The 23,428-nt window shown below is 36.3% G+C and overlaps 6 protein-coding genes across 6 annotated transcripts; 3 read left to right on the top strand and 3 right to left on the bottom strand.

Annotated features, from left to right (window-relative positions):
• The first annotated feature begins 4,047 nt into the window (after nucleotides 1-4,047).
• On the top strand, nucleotides 4,048-6,267 carry LOC18022404 (U-box domain-containing protein 40). Its single transcript, XM_006405478.2, has one exon. The coding sequence runs from the start codon at nucleotides 4,213-4,215 to the stop codon at nucleotides 5,902-5,904; it is 1,692 nt and encodes a 563-aa protein (XP_006405541.1). The 5' UTR covers nucleotides 4,048-4,212; the 3' UTR covers nucleotides 5,905-6,267.
• Nucleotides 6,268-7,492: 1,225 nt separating this feature from the next.
• On the bottom strand, nucleotides 7,493-9,377 carry LOC18022403 (ankyrin repeat domain-containing protein EMB506, chloroplastic). Its single transcript, XM_024158862.1, has 7 exons — nucleotides 8,970-9,377; nucleotides 8,673-8,752; nucleotides 8,429-8,527; nucleotides 8,250-8,348; nucleotides 8,071-8,169; nucleotides 7,879-7,977; nucleotides 7,493-7,788 (listed from the first exon to the last, which is right to left on the bottom strand). Exons 1-7 carry the CDS (start codon nucleotides 9,340-9,342, stop codon nucleotides 7,687-7,689), a joined length of 951 nt encoding a protein of 316 aa, XP_024014630.1. The 5' UTR covers nucleotides 9,343-9,377; the 3' UTR covers nucleotides 7,493-7,686.
• Nucleotides 9,378-10,716: 1,339 nt separating this feature from the next.
• On the top strand, nucleotides 10,717-14,202 carry LOC18022402 (protein ALTERED XYLOGLUCAN 4-like). The gene is made up of 4 exons (XM_024158615.1): nucleotides 10,717-10,720; nucleotides 10,869-11,087; nucleotides 13,065-13,348; nucleotides 13,441-14,202. Exons 1-4 carry the CDS (start codon nucleotides 10,717-10,719, stop codon nucleotides 14,200-14,202), a joined length of 1,269 nt encoding a protein of 422 aa, XP_024014383.1.
• Nucleotides 14,203-15,386: 1,184 nt separating this feature from the next.
• On the bottom strand, nucleotides 15,387-16,241 carry LOC18022401. The gene has a single exon (XM_006405475.2). The coding sequence runs from the start codon at nucleotides 16,061-16,063 to the stop codon at nucleotides 15,509-15,511; it is 555 nt and encodes a 184-aa protein (XP_006405538.1). The 5' UTR covers nucleotides 16,064-16,241; the 3' UTR covers nucleotides 15,387-15,508.
• A 167-nt stretch (nucleotides 16,242-16,408) lies between these two features.
• LOC18022400 (protease Do-like 9) lies at nucleotides 16,409-19,409 on the top strand. Its single transcript, XM_006405474.2, has 9 exons — nucleotides 16,409-17,129; nucleotides 17,238-17,437; nucleotides 17,527-17,707; nucleotides 17,799-17,990; nucleotides 18,117-18,349; nucleotides 18,453-18,554; nucleotides 18,645-18,695; nucleotides 18,772-18,876; nucleotides 18,962-19,409. Exons 1-9 carry the CDS (start codon nucleotides 16,523-16,525, stop codon nucleotides 19,058-19,060), a joined length of 1,770 nt encoding a protein of 589 aa, XP_006405537.1. The 5' UTR covers nucleotides 16,409-16,522; the 3' UTR covers nucleotides 19,061-19,409.
• A 202-nt stretch (nucleotides 19,410-19,611) lies between these two features.
• On the bottom strand, nucleotides 19,612-20,739 carry LOC18022399 (putative F-box protein At3g16210). Its single transcript, XM_006405473.2, has one exon. The coding sequence runs from the start codon at nucleotides 20,737-20,739 to the stop codon at nucleotides 19,612-19,614; it is 1,128 nt and encodes a 375-aa protein (XP_006405536.2).
• Nucleotides 20,740-23,428: the final 2,689 nt, after the last annotated feature.

Raw genomic sequence — 23,428 nt, 5'->3', positions numbered from 1 at the left:
ACTCTGACCAATTTCTGAATCCATTCCGATGTACCTCCCATCTAAACCATTTCCTCACTTTTCCTGATAAGCTCAAAGCTACCAGATCCAGTTTCTCTGATTCAACATAACGTCCCACAAAGAAGAAATGTTCCACATCTGTTATCCACTCATACGGTTTGGTACCGTCGAAGCTTGGCATTTCAATTTTTTTGAGCATGCTTTCTCTATTCGCTACATTCAAATTCCCAGCTCGATAACCTAGCGGTAGATCATTCCGGTTATGTTCCAATTGAGAAGATCGTACCTGGAATTGCTCATTCAATGATTCTGGTCTACCGGAAGCTCGCGATCCGTCCTTATTCGCGTTTAGAATCAGCTTCTCTATCATCGTCAGCATCGCGTTTAGTTTCTCGTCCATCGCTGACATTCTCGTCTCTGTTTCCACCTTGGATTCACACAATCTCTTCAATCCTCCATGTAATACTTCAACTCGTTCCCTTAGCTCCGTCGCTGGCTCCGATTCTTCGTCGGCGAACTGGAGATTCGTCGGTGTCGCCTCTCGATTTGACATCGCGTTAGATTCGTCTTTTGTCACCGCACCAATGATAGAGTTTAGATCTCCCTCAGCTACTGAATGTACTCTTTATTGATATGAGAGAAGAATTACAGATCAATTACAAATGTATTCTCGAATCCAGGATCTCATAACGATCCTCTAGAGCTCATGACGCTCTCTTTACAGAAACTAGAATACAATTTGCATAAACTCTCCTAACGGCTCACTACACTCTTATATAGCTTTGACTCTCTTCCTCGTGGTCAAACCCTCTCCTTCCTTCCGAGTCTTTGCATAGCCGTTAGATTGATCTTATCCTCTTGCCAGCTCAGCACTAGCCGTTGCGCCGTTAACCTCTTCCAACGGATTCTAGGATACATCATAGTATCTCATCAATCATCAGTCTCGTCAAAAAATAACGTTGTCATATTATTAATAAGAAAAGTTGGTATGAATTGTTCAAATTTTTAGAGAATAAAAAAGGATAGTTGGAAAAACTCAAAAGAAGAGTTTTAAATTTAAATTATTAAAAAGTAATGAATATATCATTTTTTATATTTCAGAATGAAGTATCTAAGTTTTAGAGTTTAGGATTCATGGGTAAAGTTTATTCTTTAGGGCTTGGGAAAACGATCTATTTCCCCCTGAAAACTTTCATATAATAATAGATCTTCCTGAAGTTTGACCCTCGTTCTGATTCCCCCTTTTATCAAAGTCTAATTCTATTTCTCCATCAGATAGATAGAAGTTGGAAACCTATTTTCCCCTGAAATCAAACTTCCAAATCAATTTTTCCACAAACTCTGATTTAATCGGTTTATTGTATACCAATTAATTGTTAACCAAACTAATACCAAAAGAAACCAAATTAACCTAATTTAAACCAAACTAATGCCTCAATGTCTTTCAAATCATATTCTTCACGTCTCGGGAAATTACCCGACTCGGAAACCTCAAACACACCGAAGACTGGGGAATTTTCAATCAAACTAGGCGTTTTTCTGACCATGAAAACTCTCTGCTAACCTTGAACTCCTCCAATTCCATTGAACTGTTCTCTTCTTGGATCTGAGAATCATGAATCAAAACCCAGATCGCAGAACTAAAACCCTAGAAACGAAATCAAATTCTATGATGTTGGGATCACTCACGTGGAAGAAGGACCGAAAAGATGATTAGTCTTGAACGAATCAAAGCAGAAATGTACGTTTTTAATTTCAATAAAAACTAATTTCTAAGTTTAATTTTTTTCTGAGTTTAATTTGATTAGAAGATTTCTTCAATTGTCTTGTTTCAAAGGTTATGGTTTACAAAAAAAATTATGGGTTTGCTCTTAATATCAATAAGAACTAATTTTAGTTTTAGTTGAAAAGATTTTCAGTTGTCTTGTTTTGATTTTGTATTTCAGCAAACAAGGAAGAAGAAGAGTCACGTCAAAAAAAAAAAAAAAGACTCGCGAGGAAGAGAGTGGGACCACTTATCTTTTGTTTTTTTTTTCTGCATTGGGTTTAAATTATATTTGATTTAGATTATTAATTCGGTTAGATTAGTTTAAGTTATAAACCGATAAAATTGATATATATGAATAAACAAATTTAAAATTTTAATTTTATGGGGAAATAGAATTAAAACTTTGATAAAAAAGAGAATTAAAACGAAGGTCAAACTTCAGAGAGATTTATTATTATATGAAAGTTTTCAGGGGAAATATATTGTTTTCCTTTAGGGCTTATGGTTAGTTATAGTTTAGGATGTTACACTATTTTGATAATTAAAAAAATAAAATATCTTTTCATGTTTATATATAATTTACATATAAACTACATACCTCAAATGGTAGCTTCACATTTTCCTTTATTAGACTTTACAGAATAAATTTTCTTAGCATTAGCGTGTGAACACCTGCCTTATTTGTTTTTTTTTTGTTTTTAAATAAAATTGCACAAAAAATCTAACAACTTTGGAAAAAGGCAAAAAAGGGTAAGCAAAAATTGAGAAAAACAGCCTATGGCCACTCTTCAAAAGTCTAAAGATTGTGTCTATCTCATAATTCATTAGCATTTATTTACACAAACACACACATACATACAAGATACGTACGCTACCTATACATATATAGACCTATCTGAATAGTGAATACTTAGCAACGAAGAATACAATTATTAATGGTAACTTGTTATACTCCCTCTTCCTTTTATGTAATCATTTCATAATTTATTCCCATGCAATAAAAACAAAAGAGAAAAGTCCGATTATAAAAGTGGTAAGTAGTTTGGTAAGCTTTGAGCCCTAGCTTGTAAATGAATACTGCGACCCAATATTTGTTTTGAATCAGTTCATACTGCGACCTAATATTGGATTCGAATTAGAATGTCACAAAGCTATCTTCTTCTTTAATTTTTCTTACAACATTATCATAAAGCTTTGTTACAAAAAACATTGTCATAAAGTTATCTAATATATCTGAGACTGCGAGCTTAAAGCCTCAGAGGCCCTCTATTATTTAGTTATTCAAGTGAATAAATTGATAATAATAATTTATTAGCACATATTTAATTTTAGTCCCATTAATTTGTCATTCAAAACCGCATCCAACAAATGCTGCCAGTATATTTTATTTTTTGATAAAATGCCACCAATCAAATACTACAATTCTAACACCTAATTAACAAAATACTTAATTGGAGAAAATATATCTGTCATGGTCGTGGAAGAAGAAAACAAGTTAAATTCCCAGAAACGAAGGGCAGAAAGCAGAAATAAAAAAAGCAAAAAGTATAAACTTTTGGAAAATTCATAAAGCTGAAAACGACAGTACTGTTCTTGGTTATAAACAGTGTTTTTTTCATAAAGCAACACACATAATTGCTTCAACATGAAAGATTAATTAACCCTTTCTTTTAAGCATGCTCATCTTACACACAATGACATATCATTAACCTCTTAATTTTATTATTTATCTCAGTTTGACGCGGAATCAGTAGTTTTAATAATTTGTCACTAATGCCGTGTACCATATAGTAATATGATTCAATTCCCTTATTATATTTTTAACATTAAGTTTGTGTTTATATGTTACAATATTATGTACTTATATCTACATGAAAAAATGTTAGTTTTTTTTTAATCTTCATCTAGTTGCAGATATTATTAAAGATTTGAAATAAGATTTTATGTCTAAAATTTATAGGTAACAAAATTATCATTTCGAAAGGTTGTAAAAATGAGGAAATTCACCAAAAACCTATAGATAACAAATAATTGAGTTTACAGAAATATTGAGAAAAAAAAAACATCATCAATGCTCTATACAAAACAGCTGAAAAAAAACACATGTGAATCACAAAAGCCCAAAGCAAAGACAAATTCTCCAATCAATAACTCTCACAAAGGACGTATCTTCACTTTTACCTACTAAAAATTAAATCTTTGATTTTTAACATCATAAATATTGTTTAAAAAACCATGACCATAATAATGATAGAACATGACCAAGTCCACAGTTTAACTAGAACAACAAGCAAGCAGCAAAATCTCCCTCCCAAAATCTCTCTTTCCTGTTTTGTCAATCTCTCTCCCACAAAAATCTCATCTTTTAAGGTTCTCATGGGTCTTCTTCTTCTTCGTCTTCAACAACAATTCTACTCTCTACACTCTAAAAAATCCAATCTTTAATGGAGATTCAACGACCAGTCATCAAGCTCATGGTTCTCCACTCAAAACACGACAAAAGTGACAGCATTTCCCGACGAGAACGAGAATCTCTTGCCGGTAAATCGAAATGGAGAATCTCACTGTCTCGATCTTCTTCCTCTTCCTCCTCTTCTTCTTCAAAATCCAACAATTCACCGGCGAAAACAGAGATTCCGGCGGAATTTCTCTGTCCGATCTCTGGTTCTTTAATGGCCGACCCAATCATCGTCTCTTCCGGTCACTCCTACGAGCGAGCTTGCGTCATCGCTTCCAAAACCCTAGGCTTTACTCCAAACCCTCTATTCCCGAATTCGCCGCCGGATTTCTCCACCGTCATACCGAATCTCGCGCTGAAATCCGCAATTCTAAGCTGGTGTGAGCGACGGTGTTTTCCGCCGCCGAAGCCGCTCGACTACGCCGCCGCGGAAAAGCTCGTTTTCTCGTTAATAGAGAAAACACACAGATCGAGCCACCGGAAAGTTTCGGTTTCAGAGAAGGAGCTAATCCAAGCGATCAAAGACAAACCTTCGGTGAGACTAGACCACGCCGCGACGGAGCTTGACCGGAGACCTAACTACTTCAATTCGAGCTCCGACGAGTCAATAGCCTCCTCGAGCCGTACACTTCAGCTAGCGACTCGGCCTAGCTGCTTCTCTTCACCTTCCTCTGCAGAAATCGAGTCTTTAGAACCAAACCCTAGCCCAGAAGAAGAGGCTCTTCTCGTAAAGCTAAAAAGCAATCGAATTTCGGAGATCGAAGAAGCTTTGATCTCGATTCGACGCGTCACGAGAATCGACGAAGCTTCTAGAATCAGTCTCTGTACGGCGAGGCTAATCTCAGCACTAAAGTCACTCATCGTTTCGAGATACGCGACGGTTCAGGTTAACGTCACGGCGGTTCTAGTGAACCTCTCGCTGGAGAAATCTAACAAAGTGAAGATCGTACGGTCAGGAATCGTTCCTCCGTTGATCGACGTTCTCAAATGCGGCTCGTCGGAAGCGCAGGAACATTCCGCCGGAGCGATTTTCAGTTTATCTCTCGAAGACGAGAACAAGACGGCGATCGGAGTTCTCGGAGCTTTAGAGCCGTTGCTTCACCTGATCCGAGTTGGGACTGAGTTGACTCGGCATGACTCGGCTCTTGCTCTGTATCATCTCTCTCTAGTGCAGAGCAATCGAGGGAAGCTCGTTAAGCTCGGAGCTGTTCAGATTCTTCTAAACATGGCGAAATTAGGGAACACGACGACGAATCGGGTTTTGCTGATTCTCTGTAACATGGCGTCGTGTCCGGTGAGTCGACCCGCTTTGCTTGACTCGGGAGGTGTTGAATGTATGGTTGGGATTTTGAGAGGAGATAGAGAGGTTAGCGAGTCGACTCGGGAGAGCTGTGTTGCGGTTTTGTATGGACTGAGTCACGACGGAGGATTGAGGTTTAAAGGTTTGGCTATGGCGGCGAACGCGGTGGAGGAGCTGACGAAAGTGGAGAGGAGTGGGAGAGAGAGAGCGAAGCAGAAGGCGAGAAGAGTTTTGGAAGTGATGAGAGCTAAATTGGAAGATGATTCTTCGCCGGAGAATGAGGAAGTTGATTGGGAAGAGTTGTTAAACTCCGGTAGTGTAAGTCGAAGCCAGTATCGACTCGGTGGTGGAGACGGTGTTAACTCGTCCGAGTTTTGACGTGTCTTTTTTAGCTCGTAATTTCTTTGCTTTTTATTTTATTTTGATTTTTAATTTTAATTGTGGATTTGGAACTTTTTACTTTTTCTTCTTTTTTTTTAAAGTTCTAAATTATAGGGTTGGGGGTTGTAATTGGTTGGGAGATGAGATTTTTTTTTTTTCTTTTGCGAATTTTATGGTTGAGTGGAGAATTCTTGTATTTTCTGGCAATTTGGTTGGGTGGCACTTTTTTTTTGTTGTTGATCCCATCCTTATTTTTCGTATTATCTTTTGCTTTGTTTGTTTTATATTTAGAAAAGGAACAATGAAAAAAAGTTGTAAAGGGAGGACTTTTATTTCCTTTGAGGTGGAAATGATTCCCCATTAATTGTAATAATAATTAACATTCAACAATCATATGACAAAAATATTCGGTTCAAAATTAAAACTGAGCTTGATTTCAACAACCATTAGAAATTTGTGTCAAATTAATAATTTTACATCAATCTTTCGCCTTTGTTATTTGGTGTCGATATCATCTTGTTCTCATAGTCTGATAAGTAACAAAATTTCTTAAACCAAAAACACGATACGAAATAACAAGTTTTTTCCATTTTATTTATTTAGATTGAAATCATATTTTGTTTTTGCATCATTGTGGACCTTGTGGTCTATTTTCCCAATCATCAATTCTAAAAATTTTATGGTTGAATGAGATTTTAATTGTTAGAAATTTCACATCTTAAATGTAATGAAATGTAAAATAATATATATAAATTACTTTTCACTGAAAATTTTGTAAGTTGCCGATTCCAGAGCCATATATAGTTTTGTTTGCTTGTCAAGCCACCTTGAGGTCAGCATCAAGCTCTTGCGACATGGTCCCATTGAGTATTACTTTGAATGAAAGCCCACATGGATGGAGCATAAGTAGCTAGCCCTCTTCTAAGACATTCCACTTACATATCTAATGACACATATGGTTTTCTTTGATCTGTTGGATACCGAATTTCAGGATCGGTCCCTACTCAAAGGGCCAGCTCTAAAGTTCCTTGTCCAGAATTACTCTCGGCCAATTCAGAGTTGGTTTAGTTTTTTTCACTTGTCAAGCATCAATGTTTCCAAAAGTTTGTTCAGCCAAGAAATGATGATGAACAAATCTCTAAAACACTTCAAAAGGAGTATTAGCTTTTAGGAAATTAGAAAGATGTTACAGATTATAATAATTTTAGGCAACTTTGAAACATTCTGGTTTAACGTTATTGTACGGTTTACTGTAAGTGTCTGTCTAACTGGTTGATTGCTTCTCTACTCTCATACAACTGAGATTTTTGTCTTCTTTTTCACTGGAAAAGACAGAGAAGAGGACGAAAAAAAAAAAGACAGAGAAGAGAAGCACTCTTGTCTTCTTGTTCACTGGAAAAGACAGACAGAGAAGAGAAGCACTCCTAACTTATTCATTATGGAATTTTTACAGATCCATTATAAGGTTCTGTGATCAATTATAATTTGAATAGTCATTAGTTTAAATTTAAACGTAGTCACTTACTTGAGATATTAGTGAATGTCCAAATCTAATTGATAATTTGAAAGCTTCGAAGAAAATGTATTTGAGTATCACCAATTTCTTCAATGGTTATTGATCTACAACACAAATCTAGTTTAGTTTTACAAAACTTACAACCTCAACCGGATTTCTTTTACCTTTACCACTTTAACCGGATTAGATTACAAGAAAACCATGTAATGGCAACTCCGGTTTAGTATTCTCAACCTGATCATTCAGAATCTCACCAACTCATTCTATAAATCGTCAGTGGGCATGATCTTCAACAGCTTGACTAGATCATATGACTTGAAATCTCTTCCAAAGCACAGAGCCATATCCAAAGCCAATTTCCCATCCTATAAACCAAGTTGATACAAAAGTCTATTCATTTCATATAATCATACAGTCTCAGCATTTTTTGGATATATTTTCACCATTTACCCTACCTTTGTTTTTCTTGTTTTATCAGCACCATTAGTCAACAAGATCTTTGTAATGTCTCTATTCCGGCTTTGTACAGCGATATGTAAAGGAGTCCATCCTTCCTGTATAGAAAGAAAGCTTCATCAGATCTCAAATCGAATCTAAAATCTGAAATTTTTCAATGGTTTGGATATGTTTTTTTTGTTGCTACTGACATTATCTGTAACATTGACGTCTACGTTGTACTTGATCAGTAGTTTTACAGTCTGCAAGGCTCCAACTTGAACTGCATAATGAAGCGGCGATGCACCGTCCTGTATGTTCAAACAATTAGGTTACGAAAGTTTAAACCTTTTATTCCTTTTCAAATGGGGTTTTAAGTATAAGTTCTCACCCGATCTTGAACGTTTGGATTTGCTCCTTTCCTCAAAAGATGACTAATCACTGCTTCTTTTTTGCCAATGACAGCTTTATGAAGAGCGGTTTGACTTTCCTGCTTTTATGTAGATTCAATTAGTGTTATGGTAAAGACTAGAAACCAGATTTGGCGACAACATTACAACAATAACAAACCTTATCAACATCATCAATGTCTAGTCCATTTGCGATAAGATTATCCATTAATTGAATCTGCATTGACATAGCAAGAGTCTGAAGTGGCTTCCACTTCTTCTGCAAAATCCATATTTTACACAATAAAGCATTTGAATCGAAACCACAACACTCGAATGAAACGATAATAGATTGATATGAGAATGACTGTCGAATGCATTATGCAAACAAGAGATATCAAAGAAAAAATCACTTGAAAACTTACTGTTGATATCATTCTGAGGTTTGGTTTATCATTTTGCTGCAGAATTGCTCTTTCTTCGGGTTCAAGAAGTTGCTCAACCTCTGCATACAAACACAAAATTACAGCTTTGAAACTACTTCAATCGATTATCCTAAGACGATACAGAAACACAGAGTGATTATAACTCGCAATTTGGAAATTTTTTCTTAAAGTCTGTAGCTTTTTTGAAAGAACGACAAGGGAAGTGAACAATTCAGATGGGAAAATACTAATTTTCGATTTGGAGAGAAAAGAGTGAATTGATAGAAGAAGAAGAACCTCTTGCAAGCTCTTCGTTGTAATTGTCTGTAGTAATAAGCTTCTGGGCTCTCGAATCTTCTTCATCCCAATCACTCTCGAAATCTAAATCGTTCCCGACACCATCTTCTTCGTCTTCGTCTTCACTGTCGCTACCATCGTCTGGGTCTTCCCAGAGTTCACGTTTGGATTGCACGGTAGATGTTCGACGATTTGTCTCAGTGAAACAGCGAGTCTTGGCCGGCGATTGTCTCTTGACGGAAACAGATAAGCCTCGTCGGACACTCGTGGTGTGACAATCCGAGAGCTTCGATTTACAATTTCGAGAATCGGAGAGAGGAATTTCTAAAAGTAGCCAACTTTGTGGACGGAAGGATAAAACCCAAGAGACCATTGCAATTAAAAAGCTCTTCTGAGTTCGCGACACTCTTTCGCTGGTTAGAAGACAACTCAAATACCGAAATACGTATACTAATTTTTATTTTAAAATTTTGACGCACAAAATCTTTTGAAAATTAAAACAGAAATTAAAAGTAGTAAAATACGAAAATGCAGAGAGTGGGAAATTATCAAAGAAGAATTAATAAATATTAAAATTGTATATATAATTAACCTTTTCTTCAAAGATTGTTTTCTATATTTCTTAATTAAGATAATGGAAAATCAATTTATATCAAAATTTAAAGTGCATTCAACTTTTAGTTATGAAGCAGCTACTTATTGTTTATATCAAACTAGATGAATACCTGCGTGTACACGCAGGTGTTTTTATTTATTTTAATATATCTTATAAAATTACATTTTTTCTACAAAATAAACATATTTTTTATTTTTGATAATATAAATAGATTTCATTAGAATTTATAACTTCAAAAGCTGAACTTGAAGTTTTGTCATTGATTTGCTTAAACAATACAGCTCATTTCCTTGTCTTTTTTGATTAATCAATCAAGATTAAAGGAAATAAAAAATCAATGAACATTATTTGAACCTAATTATTTGAGATTAGTTAAATTCCTTTGAGATGAGCTTTTTCTTAACACTCAGTGGCAAATTCCCAACGGAAACAATTATAAGAGCTTACTCTCTACTTCGAATCCTCCATTCAAAACCATCTTATCCTCTACTTTCTGCCTCGTCTCACCAAGTGTCTTCTCCATGTTGTCGTACTTCTTCTTTGTGCTCAAACAGTGTTGTGTTCTTTCTTGTTTTTGTTGATTTCTACCCGAGACTTCAAATATCAACCCTTTGTCATGGTGGTAGTGTTGTCATCGGTGGATATGACTTTATACTAAGAAGAATTCAATACAAGGAATATAATAGAGCTTTCAAAAACCCATAAATCAAATAGGAGATTTGTGGAATTTTGAGTCAATATTCGAAAGCATTAGAGATTGTTTGAGATTCGATCTTTCCAACTTCCAAAATAGAAATTAATTTGCAGTTCATTATGAACCATAAATTAATATGCATTTCTTTTTGGTTTTTGTATTCAATTAAAATGAAATAAGTATAATTTAATTATTTAATTCTCTCATAATTTTTTTTATATGATGTGTCAAATAAATGAATGCTGATGTGTCAAATTTGTGAGACTCAACTGAGTCTTTATATAATAGATACAAGAAACAATAATTTGTTCATTTTTGCTAAAAAATATTTCAGTACTAAGCATTAATTAAACATGTACATTTCATCAAAACATACTTAGTCAATTACTTTATAGCTATTTCCTTTCAAAAGAATTGTTCTCTCCTTGGAAGAGAATATGGGTTTTCATTAATTTTTCTTCATTCATCTCTAGATTTTTTTGTCTTTCTGTTTCATATTTTAGACTGAATTGATATATCAAACAACATAGAAGAAAGCAAAAAATTCCTTTTGTGCGTGTATATAATAAATAGGTGTTCATCTATATAGTGATATATTATTTTTTTGTGGACAATTATCGACATGCAACGATGAGTTCTTGGTCGATTTTCCGGGAAAATTTTAAGAAAGTGATCACCGTAAAAAGATTGACACCATATTTCTTGTTTTGTATAACTCTATTCTTTATCACTCACTTCTTCTTTCCTCGGAATCCTTACAACCCCATCAAAGATCAAAATGTTGTCCACGTCGTCGAACCTCAGATCGGTAAGTTTGAAGTTTTTTTTAAAAAAAAGTTTGAAGTTTTAACAAACAAAAAAAAAAAAAGATCAGACCCAAGAGCATTTGTTTTGAGTGGGCTAAAGAGATGATGTCCTTGTTTGATTTTCTAAAGTATATCTTGTTGAAATGAAAACCCCAAATTGTTGAATATATTGAATGGATGAAAGGTGTTTGCAGAGTTCTTAGTTTTAGACTTTAGTTAAGCCCTGTTCGTTTTTTTTATCTAGATGCTGCATCTAGATTTTGCATTTAGATCAGCATCTAGATACAATTATTTGTTTTTGAAACTAGGTTTTGCATCAAGATGCTACATCTAGATACTAAATTGTTCGTTTGTGAATTTAGAAAAATAGTTGGATGCAAAATATATAAAATGACTAAAAAAAATTATTATTTTTTAACAAAAAAATATTTTTACCAAATTAAGTTTTAAAAATACATGAATTTTTTTTTTGCATTTTTTGTGGAAAAACATGATTTTTTATACTTGACGGAAAATTTTTTTACTGGAATTTTGAGTTTTTGACGGAAAATAAAGATATTGTGTTTTTGGCAGGAAATCGAGATTTTACGTTTTAGGCGAGAAACCAAGAGTTTTCGTTTTTTTAATGGAAAATCGAGATTTTACGTTTTTGGCGAGAAATCGAAATTTTGCGTTTCGGCGAGAAACCGAGATTATTTCTTTTTTAGCGAGAAATCGAGATTTTGCGTTTTTGGCGAGAAATCAAGATTTTGCGTTTTCGACGGAAAAACGAGAGTTTTTTGTTTTTGGCGGAAAATCAAGATTTTGCGTTTTTGGTGAGAAACCGAGAGTTTCGTTTTTGGCGGGAAATCGAGATTTTGTATTTTTGACGAGAAACCTAGATTTTTCATTTTTGATGGAAATCGAGATTTTGTGTTTTTGGCGGGAAATCGAGATTTGCGTTTTCGCGGGAAAACGAGAGTTTTTTGTTTTGGCGGAAAATCGAGATTTTTCGTTCGTCGAAACCGAGATTTTGCGTTTTTGGCGAGAAACCGAGAGTTTTCGCTTTTAGCGGAAAATCGAGATTTTGTTTATTGGCGAAAAACCTAGTTTTTTGGTGAAAAACGTAGATTTTTCGTTTTTGGCGGAAAATCGAAATTTTGTTCTTTTGGCGAAAAATCGAGATTTTTGTGTTTTCATCGAGAAACCGAGATTTTTCTTTTTTTTTTGCGAGAAATCGAGATTTTGTGTTTTTGGCGAGAAACAAACATTTTTTGTTTTTGACGGAAAATCGAGATTTTTTGTTTTTGGCAAAAAATCGAGATTTTGCGTTTTTGGCAAGAAACCGAGAGTTTTCGTTTTTGGCGAGAAATCGAGATTTTGCGTTTTTGACGAGAAACCAAGATGTTTCGTCGTTGGTGGGAAACGGAGAGTTTTTGTTTTTGGCGAAAAACCAAAAATTAAAGTTTTGGTAGGAAATCAAGATTTTTCATTTTTTACATGAACCAGATGCAAACGCTGTATCTGAACTCTCTATTTCTCAGCATCTATAATATCCAGATTTTTGAGATGCTAATCAATTTGCATCCAGATGCTACATCTGAACACAAATTTTTTTTGAAAAAACGAACAACATTTAGACATTTGCAGCTAGATGCATCATCCAAATACAGAAATGAAAAACGCCTTAATTTTTGGTTATTGGCATTTTAGTTTTCAGTTATTGGTTTTAGTATTTAGTTATTGGTTTTATGAGGTAGCAAAATTCAATAGGTAGACTTTCTACTAAGAAAATGTAAGGGTAAGACAAAAGCTATATATTTTAGTTAATAGTAGAACAAAATCTTCAAAAACTTACTTGGTGAGACAAAATTAAACTGTTGCTATTTAACACCTATATGATAAATATATATATATATATATATATATATAATACATACATATCTACAAATTGTGACAAACTTAATTTAATTGTCTATGTTTCATTGTTGTTGGTTTAGATTTGAAAGACTGTGACTTGTCTAAAGGAGAGTGGGTTCCAGACCAAAGAGGGTCTCTGTACACGAACTCGAGTTGTCTTACAATACCTGACTCGAAGAACTGCTTAAAACATGGGAGACCAAACATAGATTTCTTGTTCTGGAGATGGAGACCCGAAAGCTGTGATCTTCCGAGATTCAATCCCAAAGCTTTTCTCGATCTTGTTAGAGGCAAGAAGATGAATTTTATTGGTGATTCTGTAGCCAGAAATCACATGGAGTCTCTTCTTTGCCTCTTGTCAATGGTACAAATCTTGTATTACAGAAGAACTTGTGACACAGACCCTTTAAGCTCGTGACCTAAAAAAAATCTCTTTATGTTGCTTTGCTTGTGCAGGAAGAAACTCCGAAAGATATCTACAAGGATGCAGAAGACAGAAATAGGATATGGTATTTTCCTGGTCATGACTTCACTCTATCTACCTCATGGACTAAGTTTCTAGTGGCCGGATATGAGAGGACATACGCTAACAAGACCGGAACAGGAATTTATGATCTCGACATTGACAAGATCGACGAGAAATGGGCGAGAGATCTGCCAAATACAGACATTGCCATTGTTTCAGCTGGACATTGGTTATTCAGACCAATATACATACATAAAGGAGACGAGACTATTGGTTGCATCTACTGTAACTTACCAAATATGACTCAGATTCACATGAAAGAAGCGTTTAAACTCATTTTCTCAGCTGCCTTTAAGCACATCAATGCATGTCATCACTGCAAAGAAAGCTTAGTGACGGTTCTCAGGACGTTTTCGGCTTCTCAGTTTGAGAATGGGACTTGGAACACTGGAGGATCGTGCGCAAGGATGAACCCGTTTAGGTTAGATGAAATTGACCTGAAGAGTAGCGTTATGGAGTTCAGGACATCGCAGATGGAACAGCTCGAAGAGATAAAACGTGGCAGCTCAAAGAAGAAGTTTGCGGCTTTGGATGTGACTAAGGTCATGCTAATGAGACCAGACGGGCACCCGAACTCGTACTGGGGAAACCCATGGATGAAGGGTTTTAACGACTGTACTCATTGGTGCTTGCCCGGACCAATCGATACCTGGAGCGAGTTTCTCATGGAGCTACTTAGACAACTCATGTAATCTTGAGGATAAGAACTTTTTATCGATAATGCCTTTGATTTAATGCTCATTGCAAGCTTTAGTTATGATGTGTTACAAAGAGATTAGACACATATTTACAAGACATATAATAACTGCACATACCTGGCATTGGTTCATGTATTCATTGATCACAGCCTGCAAAAAGAACAGAGCAGAGGAATAATAGTTTCTACCATTTTTTTGTGTGTTCATGGGAAGACATGAAAACACAAATCGTAAGAACTTCTAAAGAATCTCAAAGCAATTTATCAAAGGGGATAATCTCAAGCGGATGTAAAAGTAAGAAATTGACAAAACCAAAAAGTTTTTAAAGATCATTTGTGATCCAAAAGAGTATTATGTTGAACAGAATTTGTCCAGAGACTATAAACATTACAGAGAATTAAGACAGGAAGCTTCACCAGCCATGACTACAACACGTTGCTTCTATTAATTAACTCAAGCAATCATAACATCATTCAGATAGAACTGTAACTCCACATTGCTCCAAACACATATCTAGAAAACCTTGAAACTGAAGAAACTTTCACTCATATGGACTGAGAAAGGTGACATCGATAAATAATTTAAGAAAGAGCATAAACTCAAAGTGAATGAAATAGAAGCAATCGACATAACCGAAAACAGATCATACCATAAGAGAACCCTCTGGAACAGACTTAATTGAGACAGAAAGGTAATAGCTAAGTTCTTCACCAATAATAACTAGTTAACTACAACACACTGCTTCTAGTGTGCTCTATCAGTTAACTATATCAAAACACATATCGGGAAAAGCTTGACAGTGAAGAAATTTTCCCTCACATGGACTGCTTTCTTTGCTTTGTCCACAAAGAATCCACTGCTGAGAATATAACAAGAGAACTTGGGAAAAGTGAGACTGATAAATAGTAATTCTTCAACATAAAGCAAAGACTAAAAATTACAGAGAATTGAAGCATAAAAGGTAATAGCTTTCTTCTTCACCAACCATGACTGCATGTACACAATGCTTCTTTTGTGTTCTACCACTTAACTCAAGCAATCGTAACATCATTCCGATCAAACTAAAAGCTTTACAGTGAAGAAAAAATTGGACTGCTTTCTTTACTTTGTCCAAAAAGATTCAATTGTTGAAATTAAAGAATCTATATGCTTAACAGGAGACTGGGATAGGTCACTGATGAACATAAATTCTTCATCTATTTCTTGGAAATTTAGTGTTCAACAGTAAACATTGATACTCTACGGAGGGAAATTACAAGAACTCATCAAACCAACACAAAAGATCGAACATTTTCAATGATCAAGACTCCAAAGTGCTGTTACCAAGACCAAATGAGAAGACTTCACGAACCGGAGAAAACTCGACCAGACCAATCTCCATGCCGTATCCATTAACCGGAAGCTTCAAATCTCTCAACACCGAGAAAGCTTCAGCCATACGCGACTTGGGGACTTCAAGAGCCACCGGACAAAACGGAACCCACGAATCGGCGCGATAATCTTCAGGAATCTCAACGCCTTCTTTCTTCATCGTGTCGCATAACTGAGACTGTAACTGAAGAAGCGATAAGGACGGCGTCGGCGAGAGGAAAAGCACGTTGCTGTCGCTCGAGAAGCTTCCGATAGCTGAGAACGAGATCGAGAGCGGTTCCTGCTTCGATACGAAGTTTCTGATGACGGATTCGAGCCTCGTTGAGTCGAAGAAGACGGTAGAGAACAAGGTTATGTGCGGACGAGACTCGTCGTTGATCAATTTCGTGCTGATTTGGCGGCGAGCGAAGACGTTCCAAGCTTTCAGGACCTGGTTCTCAAGCGCCGGATCGAAGTAAAGCTCGATCGCGTAACCTTCAGACATTTGAAATCAAAGATCGGAGAAGAAATTGAGGACGGATCACGATTCTGAAACAGAGATCTGGGGAAATTGGTGATGATTCAAGTGAGATTTGGAGTGATTGTGGTGGAGAAGAAGACTGAAGAAGGAAGGAAAATGGTTCACATTCGAAAGGGAAAGTGAAGTAATCAAATTTCAGGTTTGGTTTACTCAAAACGGAAAGTAAAGTTAGATATATAAAAGCCCAAGCTCGTTTATATTCGATTAATGGGCTTTTATTTTAGGCCCATATTCTTATATTCGGACACGACGGGACGATCGATCGCCGTTTCTTACATCCTAGCCATTACCTCACTCTCCGATTATAAACCCTAGCCGCGTCGACTTGCAATTTTCAATTTTCAATTTTCAATTGCAATTTCGCGTGGAGGATAAAGACTCAGAGTAAAATCTAACATTTTCTCTTCTGGGTCGAGAAAAAAAATGAAAGATTCGCAGAAGAGAGGACGCAAACACAAAAGACAAGATGCTTCATCGGCGGAAAACGCCGGCGGCGAAGTTAAAGAAAGTTCGGTAATACAGATGAACGAATCGGCGTCGCCTCAATCCCCTGAGCCTGTTTCGGCTTCCGAAACCAACCCATCTCCGTCGCGACGCAACCGCGGGAGAGGCAAGAAGCGCCGATTGAACAACCAATCTGAAACCACCGAACGCCGCAGCCAGAGGTCGTCTCTTCCTCATCACCCTGACCAGAAGAACGGCGATTGCAGCAATGGGATTATTGTTTCAACGACAACGATAGCGGAATCGATCCCTGCTCCTCCGAGCTGGGAAACGGTGGTGAAAGTTGCGCCTTCGATGGATGCTGTGGTGAAAGTCTTTTGCGTTCACACCGAGCCTAATTTCTCGCTGCCGTGGCAAAGGAAACGACAGTATAGCTCCGGTAGCAGTGGCTTCATTATCGGAGGAAGAAGGGTTTTGACAAATGCACATTCCGTTGAGCACCACACGCAAGTCAAGCTCAAGAAACGTGGCTCTGACACAAAGTATCTAGCTACAGTCTTGGCCATTGGAACTGAATGTGACATTGGTATGAATCTAGCTTCTAGTTTCTTGCATCGTTTCTTGTAGTTTGAGTTGCAATGAGTAACAGTTTATCAATGTGAAAGTAAGGGTTTTATTGTTATTTGGATTGCAGCATTGTTGACTGTTACTGATGATGAGTTTTGGGAAGGAGTATCTCCTGTGGAGTTTGGAGATTTACCAGCTTTGCATAATGATGTGACTGTTGTTGGTTATCCAATTGGTGGAGATACAATCTCTGTAACAAGCGGTGTTGTTTCGCGTATGGAGATACTGTCTTATGTACACGGCTCGACCGAGCTTTTGGGCTTGCAGGTTCTAAAATCACATTTTGACGGTGTTTACCATTATTTTCTGACTACAAAGTACAAACACTTATAGTGGTTTCTGATTTTTCTTTTCAGATTGATGCAGCTATTAATTCTGGGAACTCTGGTGGTCCTGCATTTAACGACAAGGGAAAATGTGTCGGTATTGCTTTTCAGTCTTTGAAACACGAAGACGCCGAGAATATTGGTTATGTCATACCCACGCCGGTGATTAAACATTTCATTCAAGATTATGAGAAGCATGATAAGTACACAGGTACGTACTTGAGTCTCACCGATGATGACACTGTTGTTTTGTTATCTCTACGCGTGCTGTGTTTCTCAAACTTGTACTCTCTTTTTTATAGGTTTTCCTGTTATTGGGATTGAATGGCAGAAGATGGAAAATCCAGACTTGCGTAAGAAAATGGGAATGGAATCTCATCAAAAGGGTGTGCGGATCAGAAGAATTGAGCCAACGGCCCCTGAATCACAAGTTTTGAAGCCATCCGATATTATCCTCAGCTTTGATGGAGTTAACATTGCTAATGATGGAACTGGTAATATGCTTCTTACAGTTAGTTACTTATTCACATTTATGGAACCAATGAGCGAGCTTTTATCTTGTTGATGAATGTAGACATCCATGGCTATAACATTCTAGTTCTTCATTGTTTTTTTTTCAGTTCCATTTAGGCACGGCGAACGAATTGGCTTTAGTTATCTTATATCTCAAAAGTACACTGGAGATTCTGCTCTTGTGAAGGTTCTGCGTAACAAAGAAATACTCGAGTTCAACATAAAACTTGCAATCCACAAGAAGCTAATCCCTGCACACATAAGTGGCAAACCTCCCTCTTACTATATCGTTGCTGGCTTTGTTTTTACAACTGTCTCTGTTCCATATCTTCGATCTGAGGTTCTTTCTCTCTCTCTCTCTCTCTCTCTCTTTTGCTTTCTCTCTCTCCCACACGCATTCATATACAGTCTATATAACCTTTTTCCAATATTTTGTTGTGCAGTATGGAAAAGAATACGAATTTGATGCACCTGTCAAGCTTTTGGATAAACATCTTCATGCAATGGCTCAATCCGTGGACGAGCAGCTTGTTGTAGTTTCACAGGTTGATTTCTTTTGCCAAATTCTTTACGCGATTATGAATTACTCTTCCTGTTTAATGTCCAAAGACTCAACATCAATATATTACTTGCAGGTTCTAGTTTCTGACATTAACATTGGTTATGAAGATATTGTCAATACCCAGGTTTGTAAAGCTACATTATCATTTGTCACTTTATTGATGCATCCAATCACTCTTTAAGTGTTTAATCTCTGTGTAGGTTCTTGCTTTCAATGGCAAACCTGTGAAAAACTTGAAAAGTTTGGCTGAGATGGTGGAGAATTGTGATGATGAATACATGGAGTTTAATCTTGATTATGATCAGGTATTATATTTTTTGATGATCTCACTTCACTCTATACATAAATCATGACAAACTTGTAAGCTAAAACTCTCTGGCGATTTCACAGCTTGTTGTTCTGCAAACTAAGACAGCAAAGGAGGCAACTTTAGATATTCTGACCACACATTGCATACCTTCTGCTATGTCTGATGATCTCAAGACTTGAAAAGAAACTGAACAGTCGCAGCCACAAACAAACATGGAAGGTCAGAGAGAGAGAGAGAGAAAGGGAGAGTGAGAGAGAGGAGAGAGAGAATGAGAGATTTTGCTTCATGGAAGGGACACATAAGCAAATACAGAGTCATGGAAGACAAAAAAGAGTCTCGAAAGCTCGAACCATATCTTTAATCTTCTTTGATTCTTATACTGTTACCCTTATGTATAGGGAAAATTTGCAAGACGAATCACGAAGCATAGAAAAAACTCAAAAAGTCTTAAAATGAAGTATGTGTCTCAGATTTCTGTTTTGTAACTTCTACTTTTTTAAAAAATTCAAAGTGTTTTTCTTCTTCTTTTTTTGGTTGGTACAGAATTCACGTTAATATTACTGAAAGCTGTATGATTAGTCCAAATTTCGGACGAGTAAACAGAATATCAAAAGACTGGCTTTGAATAATTAAGAAATGTATTGAACACAATGAAAAGAAGCAAAAATAGAATCAAATCGGACTAAGAAAGTAAAATTTAAACTTGAAAGTACAATATCTAAAGAAGGGGTTATTTAACTGGAAGCAAAGTCTCAACGTAATCATATAAAGTAATAGAACACGACTTGAACTTAGTCTCGACCTCAATAAACTTCGGATTCTTAGGATTCTCGAAGTTATAAGCGCAAATGCTCGTAGCTTCATGTCCCAAATACTTCACTTTCCATTCTTTTCTAGCCTTATATGTTCCAAGTAAAGCGGCGTCGTTTCTCAGAGACCCTATAAAGCCATCGAAAAAATCCTTAACTATGCACAACCTGCTCCAAGATTTGTCATTGCTTGCGGTCCAAACAACTATCTTTGTCCAGAATTGGAACATGCACATTTCCACAAACCCTAGACTTCCTCGTACTGCAACTAAACCTCGGATCAATCCTTTAAGATTTCTAGGAAAAGACTTGTACTCGAACTTCTCAGACAATAGATCAAAACTAAGGATAGTTTCGTATTCCGCTGCGTTGTCGGGATCGTTATTCACTTGCCAGAAGATTTTATTGCCTGCAAGAGTTCCTCTTATGTCAAAACAACGACGGATTGATTCTGGAAATTGATCGAGACTCCAGCGGGAAGATGACTTCACCGTGAAGATTTCGCCTCGAGACCAATATTTTGGAGCCATTATGGTTTCAGACATTGCCGAGAAGATCACAATCTTGTAATCATCAATCGAATGATCATAACCGAAACCTATCAAATCATGAGAAGTTATTGGCTTTGTAGATTTTGATGATACCTTTCTTACTTGCCTCAGCAACGGATTCCAAACAGCTAAAGTTCTGTCTTGGAGCCTGAGACAGAACAGTCCATCGCAATGACCGATCACGTCTAAGCCGACCAAACATTTGTCTCCGGAAGTTAGATCGGCTTCTTTGAGTGTCATTTTGGGTTTACCGTTGTTTCCTTTCTCGTAAAGGATGCTACGAGGAGGAAACTCTCCATTGTCTTGCAACCCAAGAAGCTTTCTTGGGGCCCAAGTCATTTGCTTGTTGATGAAGTTCTTGGCTCCAAACAGTAGTCTCCATCTTTTGCAGACGCATCTGAACCGGACCAGGTCCTTAACTGGAACCCTCGCGAGAATTTCAATGACCAAATCAGAAGGGAGTTCGATTGTCTTCTTGTTTGAACTACGACCAGCCATTGATTTACTCTACGAGGAAACACTAGAGAGAGACTAAAGGGTCTTATATTGCAATCATAATAAATTCTAAATCAATTTCGAATCATAGATACTTTGAATTTTTGGGACAGAAACGGAAATTAAGATTTTAGAAATCTGAGGTTAGCTTAATTGAAACGGTATACATGGTACGAAATTTATTGCTTAATTAGTCTTTTGAGTGTTTGACCCATTTAATTTTGTAGAGAGGATGCATTTATTTTTGGTTAGTTGACTTATTTGAGCGAATTAAAATTTTGAAAATTCGAAATTTTATTGCTTAGTGATGAATTGATGATAGAGAATTAGAGACGGAAAAAATAATTCATATTCTTTCTGGGGCATGGATTCGGTTTAGCTACTTAAACCGATTTTGAGAACTAGTAGTTTAGAACCTAATAATCACTACATCACTCACATACATATTTATAGTAGATTAACTAGCTACTACCACTAGTCCTTGACTCTAGATACTAGACTACTTTTACAAGCAAAGTTAAACACCTTAATTTAAACACTAAGAGCATCTTTAACGCCGTTTTAGTTGGTTTTTAATAGAAACCTAATAATTAAATATTGAGGCTGCGTTTCTAATTTGAGAGAAACGTTTCTATTTTGGCGACTTTTGAAGATTTTTGGAAACGTTTCTTCTCAAACGTGGCAATATCTCATTCGTTGAAGAAATTGGGAGAAAATTGTTTTTTTCCTTCATCTTCTTTCATTTTTTTCGATAGTTTTCAATTTGCGACTTTGCTCAATTGCTCTCTTCTCCCACGAAATCGACGAGAACATGATTTGTGTTTTTTTCGGCGGCTTCTGAGTAATCTGCATCGGAGCTTGTGGATCCTCGTGACGGCGGTCGCAGGTAATCCTTGTAAACCCTAACCCAATCTCTCTCCTCGATCTTCTGGTTCTATTTGGTTTAGAGATGAACGCCTGTATGATTTGTTTGATTTGGGTTGGATTGTAGTACAATTTACCGGTGGTATTGGAAGACGATATCGATTGGTAATAGAATCTGTGAATCATTTGTGAATATTTTACTTTGTTTAAAGCCCTGATTTTGGATTATAGGGAAGGAATTTTGGATTGTGTAGCCCTCTGAGACGAGCTCATTTGATCTCTCGCTGAGAGATGGTAGAGTTAAATAATGAGCTCATTTGATCTCACTACTGTTGTAGCCCTCTGAGACGAGGTGAAGTTAATATGCAATATCCTTCTGCAACAAGAAACTATGCAGGAGGTGTAATGGATTCTTGGCACATGGGTTTATTCAGCAGAAGCTCGAGACAGCAACAACTGATGAGAAAAACATGGTGTATGAGGAGATCATGCCACATGCTCTTACCCTGAAGAATTCAATGAAAACTTTGATCAAAATGTAATAGATTGTGTGTCATTAATTATTGATTTAGGGATCTTGTGGATCCTGCTGGAGTTTCAGCACTACAGGTGTGCTTGAAGGCGCTCACTTCCTCGCAACAGGGTCATTTGTGTTGTTGTTTTGCTCACCAATCTTTGTTTGGAAGATTCACGTCTGTTTGTTTTGTAGTGTGATCCAGAACAAGCAGGTTCATGTGACTCTGATTGCAACGGTGGGCTACTGAACACCGCCTTTGAGTACACGCTCAAAACTGGAGGGCTCATGCGAGGAAGACTATCCATACACCGGCACTGATGGCAGGACCTGCAAGTTAGACAAGTCTAAGATTGTTGCTTCTGTTTCCAACTTCAGTCTTGTCTCTATCAACGAAGATCAGATCACTGCAAATCTTGTCCAAAACGGTCCTCTAGCTGGTAATAAAATTGCCTCTCATTTCCAACTTCATCGCCTCTTTGTCTTTTTTAATAAACAAGTTGAAAATCTGTAAATAAAATTAATGAAATGCATTTCTCTGTGTATATTTTACCTGCTAAATCACAAGAATACTCGCTTTATCACGGATTAGAAATATCTCAAAGAAGACAAAGGAAGTAAAGAAACGACACACACTCTCTTCTTGTTAAATTGTATGTTTTGCTTGTTTTAGTTTAAATGTATTACATAAGCTTTAATCAATTGAGTATTTATATTAAATTGTATGTTTAGTTTGTTTAATTTAAATGCATATTTGGAAAAGTTTTAATCAATAAATTTTAATTTATAACAAAATATTTTTTTTTATTTTGTTACAATTTTTTTTTTTTAAAAAAACTCATATGAATCTCTCCCATTGCACAACCCAAAATAAAAAGTCTCTAAAACCTGTTTCTAATCTCACTTTTAGCTCAAAAACTATTATAATATAGGTCTAGAAACTTATAAGGTCTCTCCTATTGAGGTTGCTCTAACAACTCTCAACAACTCTTAACCACTCCACTTTTTTACTTATTTTCATAACCAAACTAAATAACTAATGGCTCATTACTTCTTAATTTAGTTTTGTTGTGAGTTGTGACTCTAGTCACAACATAATTCTTCTTAGACTTCTTCTTTTCCCTTCGTCGACTTTTCTTCTTCTTCTTGTCGATGACTCATCTTCTTTCTCTAGACATGATTCTCTCTTCTTGTCATTTTCTTCCTCTTTCCTTTTTCAATCACGAACTGTTAATTCTCTGTTCATCTTCTTCTTCTCATTGATTTCTACTTTCTCTTTTTGCATTAATCTAAGGATCAACCTTCAAACATTTT

The sequence above is a fragment of the Eutrema salsugineum genome, unplaced genomic scaffold (genome assembly GCF_000478725.1).
Source record: "Eutrema salsugineum unplaced genomic scaffold, Eutsalg1_0 scaffold_14, whole genome shotgun sequence".
Lineage (NCBI taxonomy): Eukaryota > Viridiplantae > Streptophyta > Magnoliopsida > Brassicales > Brassicaceae > Eutrema > Eutrema salsugineum.
Note: the sequence above shows the minus strand (reverse complement) of the source record. Positions and strands in the feature narration are given on the sequence as shown.

Bases quoted from the DNA above. Each gene is read 5' to 3' on its own strand.
- LOC18022404 (XM_006405478.2), top strand. From the start codon at position 4,213: ATGGAGATTCAACGACCAGTCATCAAGCTCATGGTTCTCCACTCAAAA.
- LOC18022403 (XM_024158862.1), bottom strand. From the start codon at position 9,342: ATGGTCTCTTGGGTTTTATCCTTCCGTCCACAAAGTTGGCTACTTTTA. The intron at 8,170-8,249 runs GTGAGAACTTAT...TTGAACATACAG, and splicing joins ATCCAAACGTTCAAGATCGG to GACGGTGCATCGCCGCTTCA. The intron at 7,789-7,878 runs GTAGGGTAAATG...CTTGGTTTATAG, and splicing joins ATAAAACAAGAAAAACAAAG to GATGGGAAATTGGCTTTGGA.
- LOC18022402 (XM_024158615.1), top strand. The intron at 11,088-13,064 runs GTAAGTTTGAAG...TTGTTGGTTTAG, and splicing joins CGTCGTCGAACCTCAGATCG to ATTTGAAAGACTGTGACTTG. The intron at 13,349-13,440 runs GTACAAATCTTG...TTGCTTGTGCAG, and splicing joins TTCTTTGCCTCTTGTCAATG to GAAGAAACTCCGAAAGATAT.
- LOC18022401 (XM_006405475.2), bottom strand. From the start codon at position 16,063: ATGTCTGAAGGTTACGCGATCGAGCTTTACTTCGATCCGGCGCTTGAG.
- LOC18022400 (XM_006405474.2), top strand. From the start codon at position 16,523: ATGAAAGATTCGCAGAAGAGAGGACGCAAACACAAAAGACAAGATGCT. The intron at 17,438-17,526 runs GTTCTAAAATCA...TTTTCTTTTCAG, and splicing joins CCGAGCTTTTGGGCTTGCAG to ATTGATGCAGCTATTAATTC. The intron at 18,350-18,452 runs GTTCTTTCTCTC...TTTGTTGTGCAG, and splicing joins TTCCATATCTTCGATCTGAG to TATGGAAAAGAATACGAATT.
- LOC18022399 (XM_006405473.2), bottom strand. From the start codon at position 20,739: ATGGCTGGTCGTAGTTCAAACAAGAAGACAATCGAACTCCCTTCTGAT.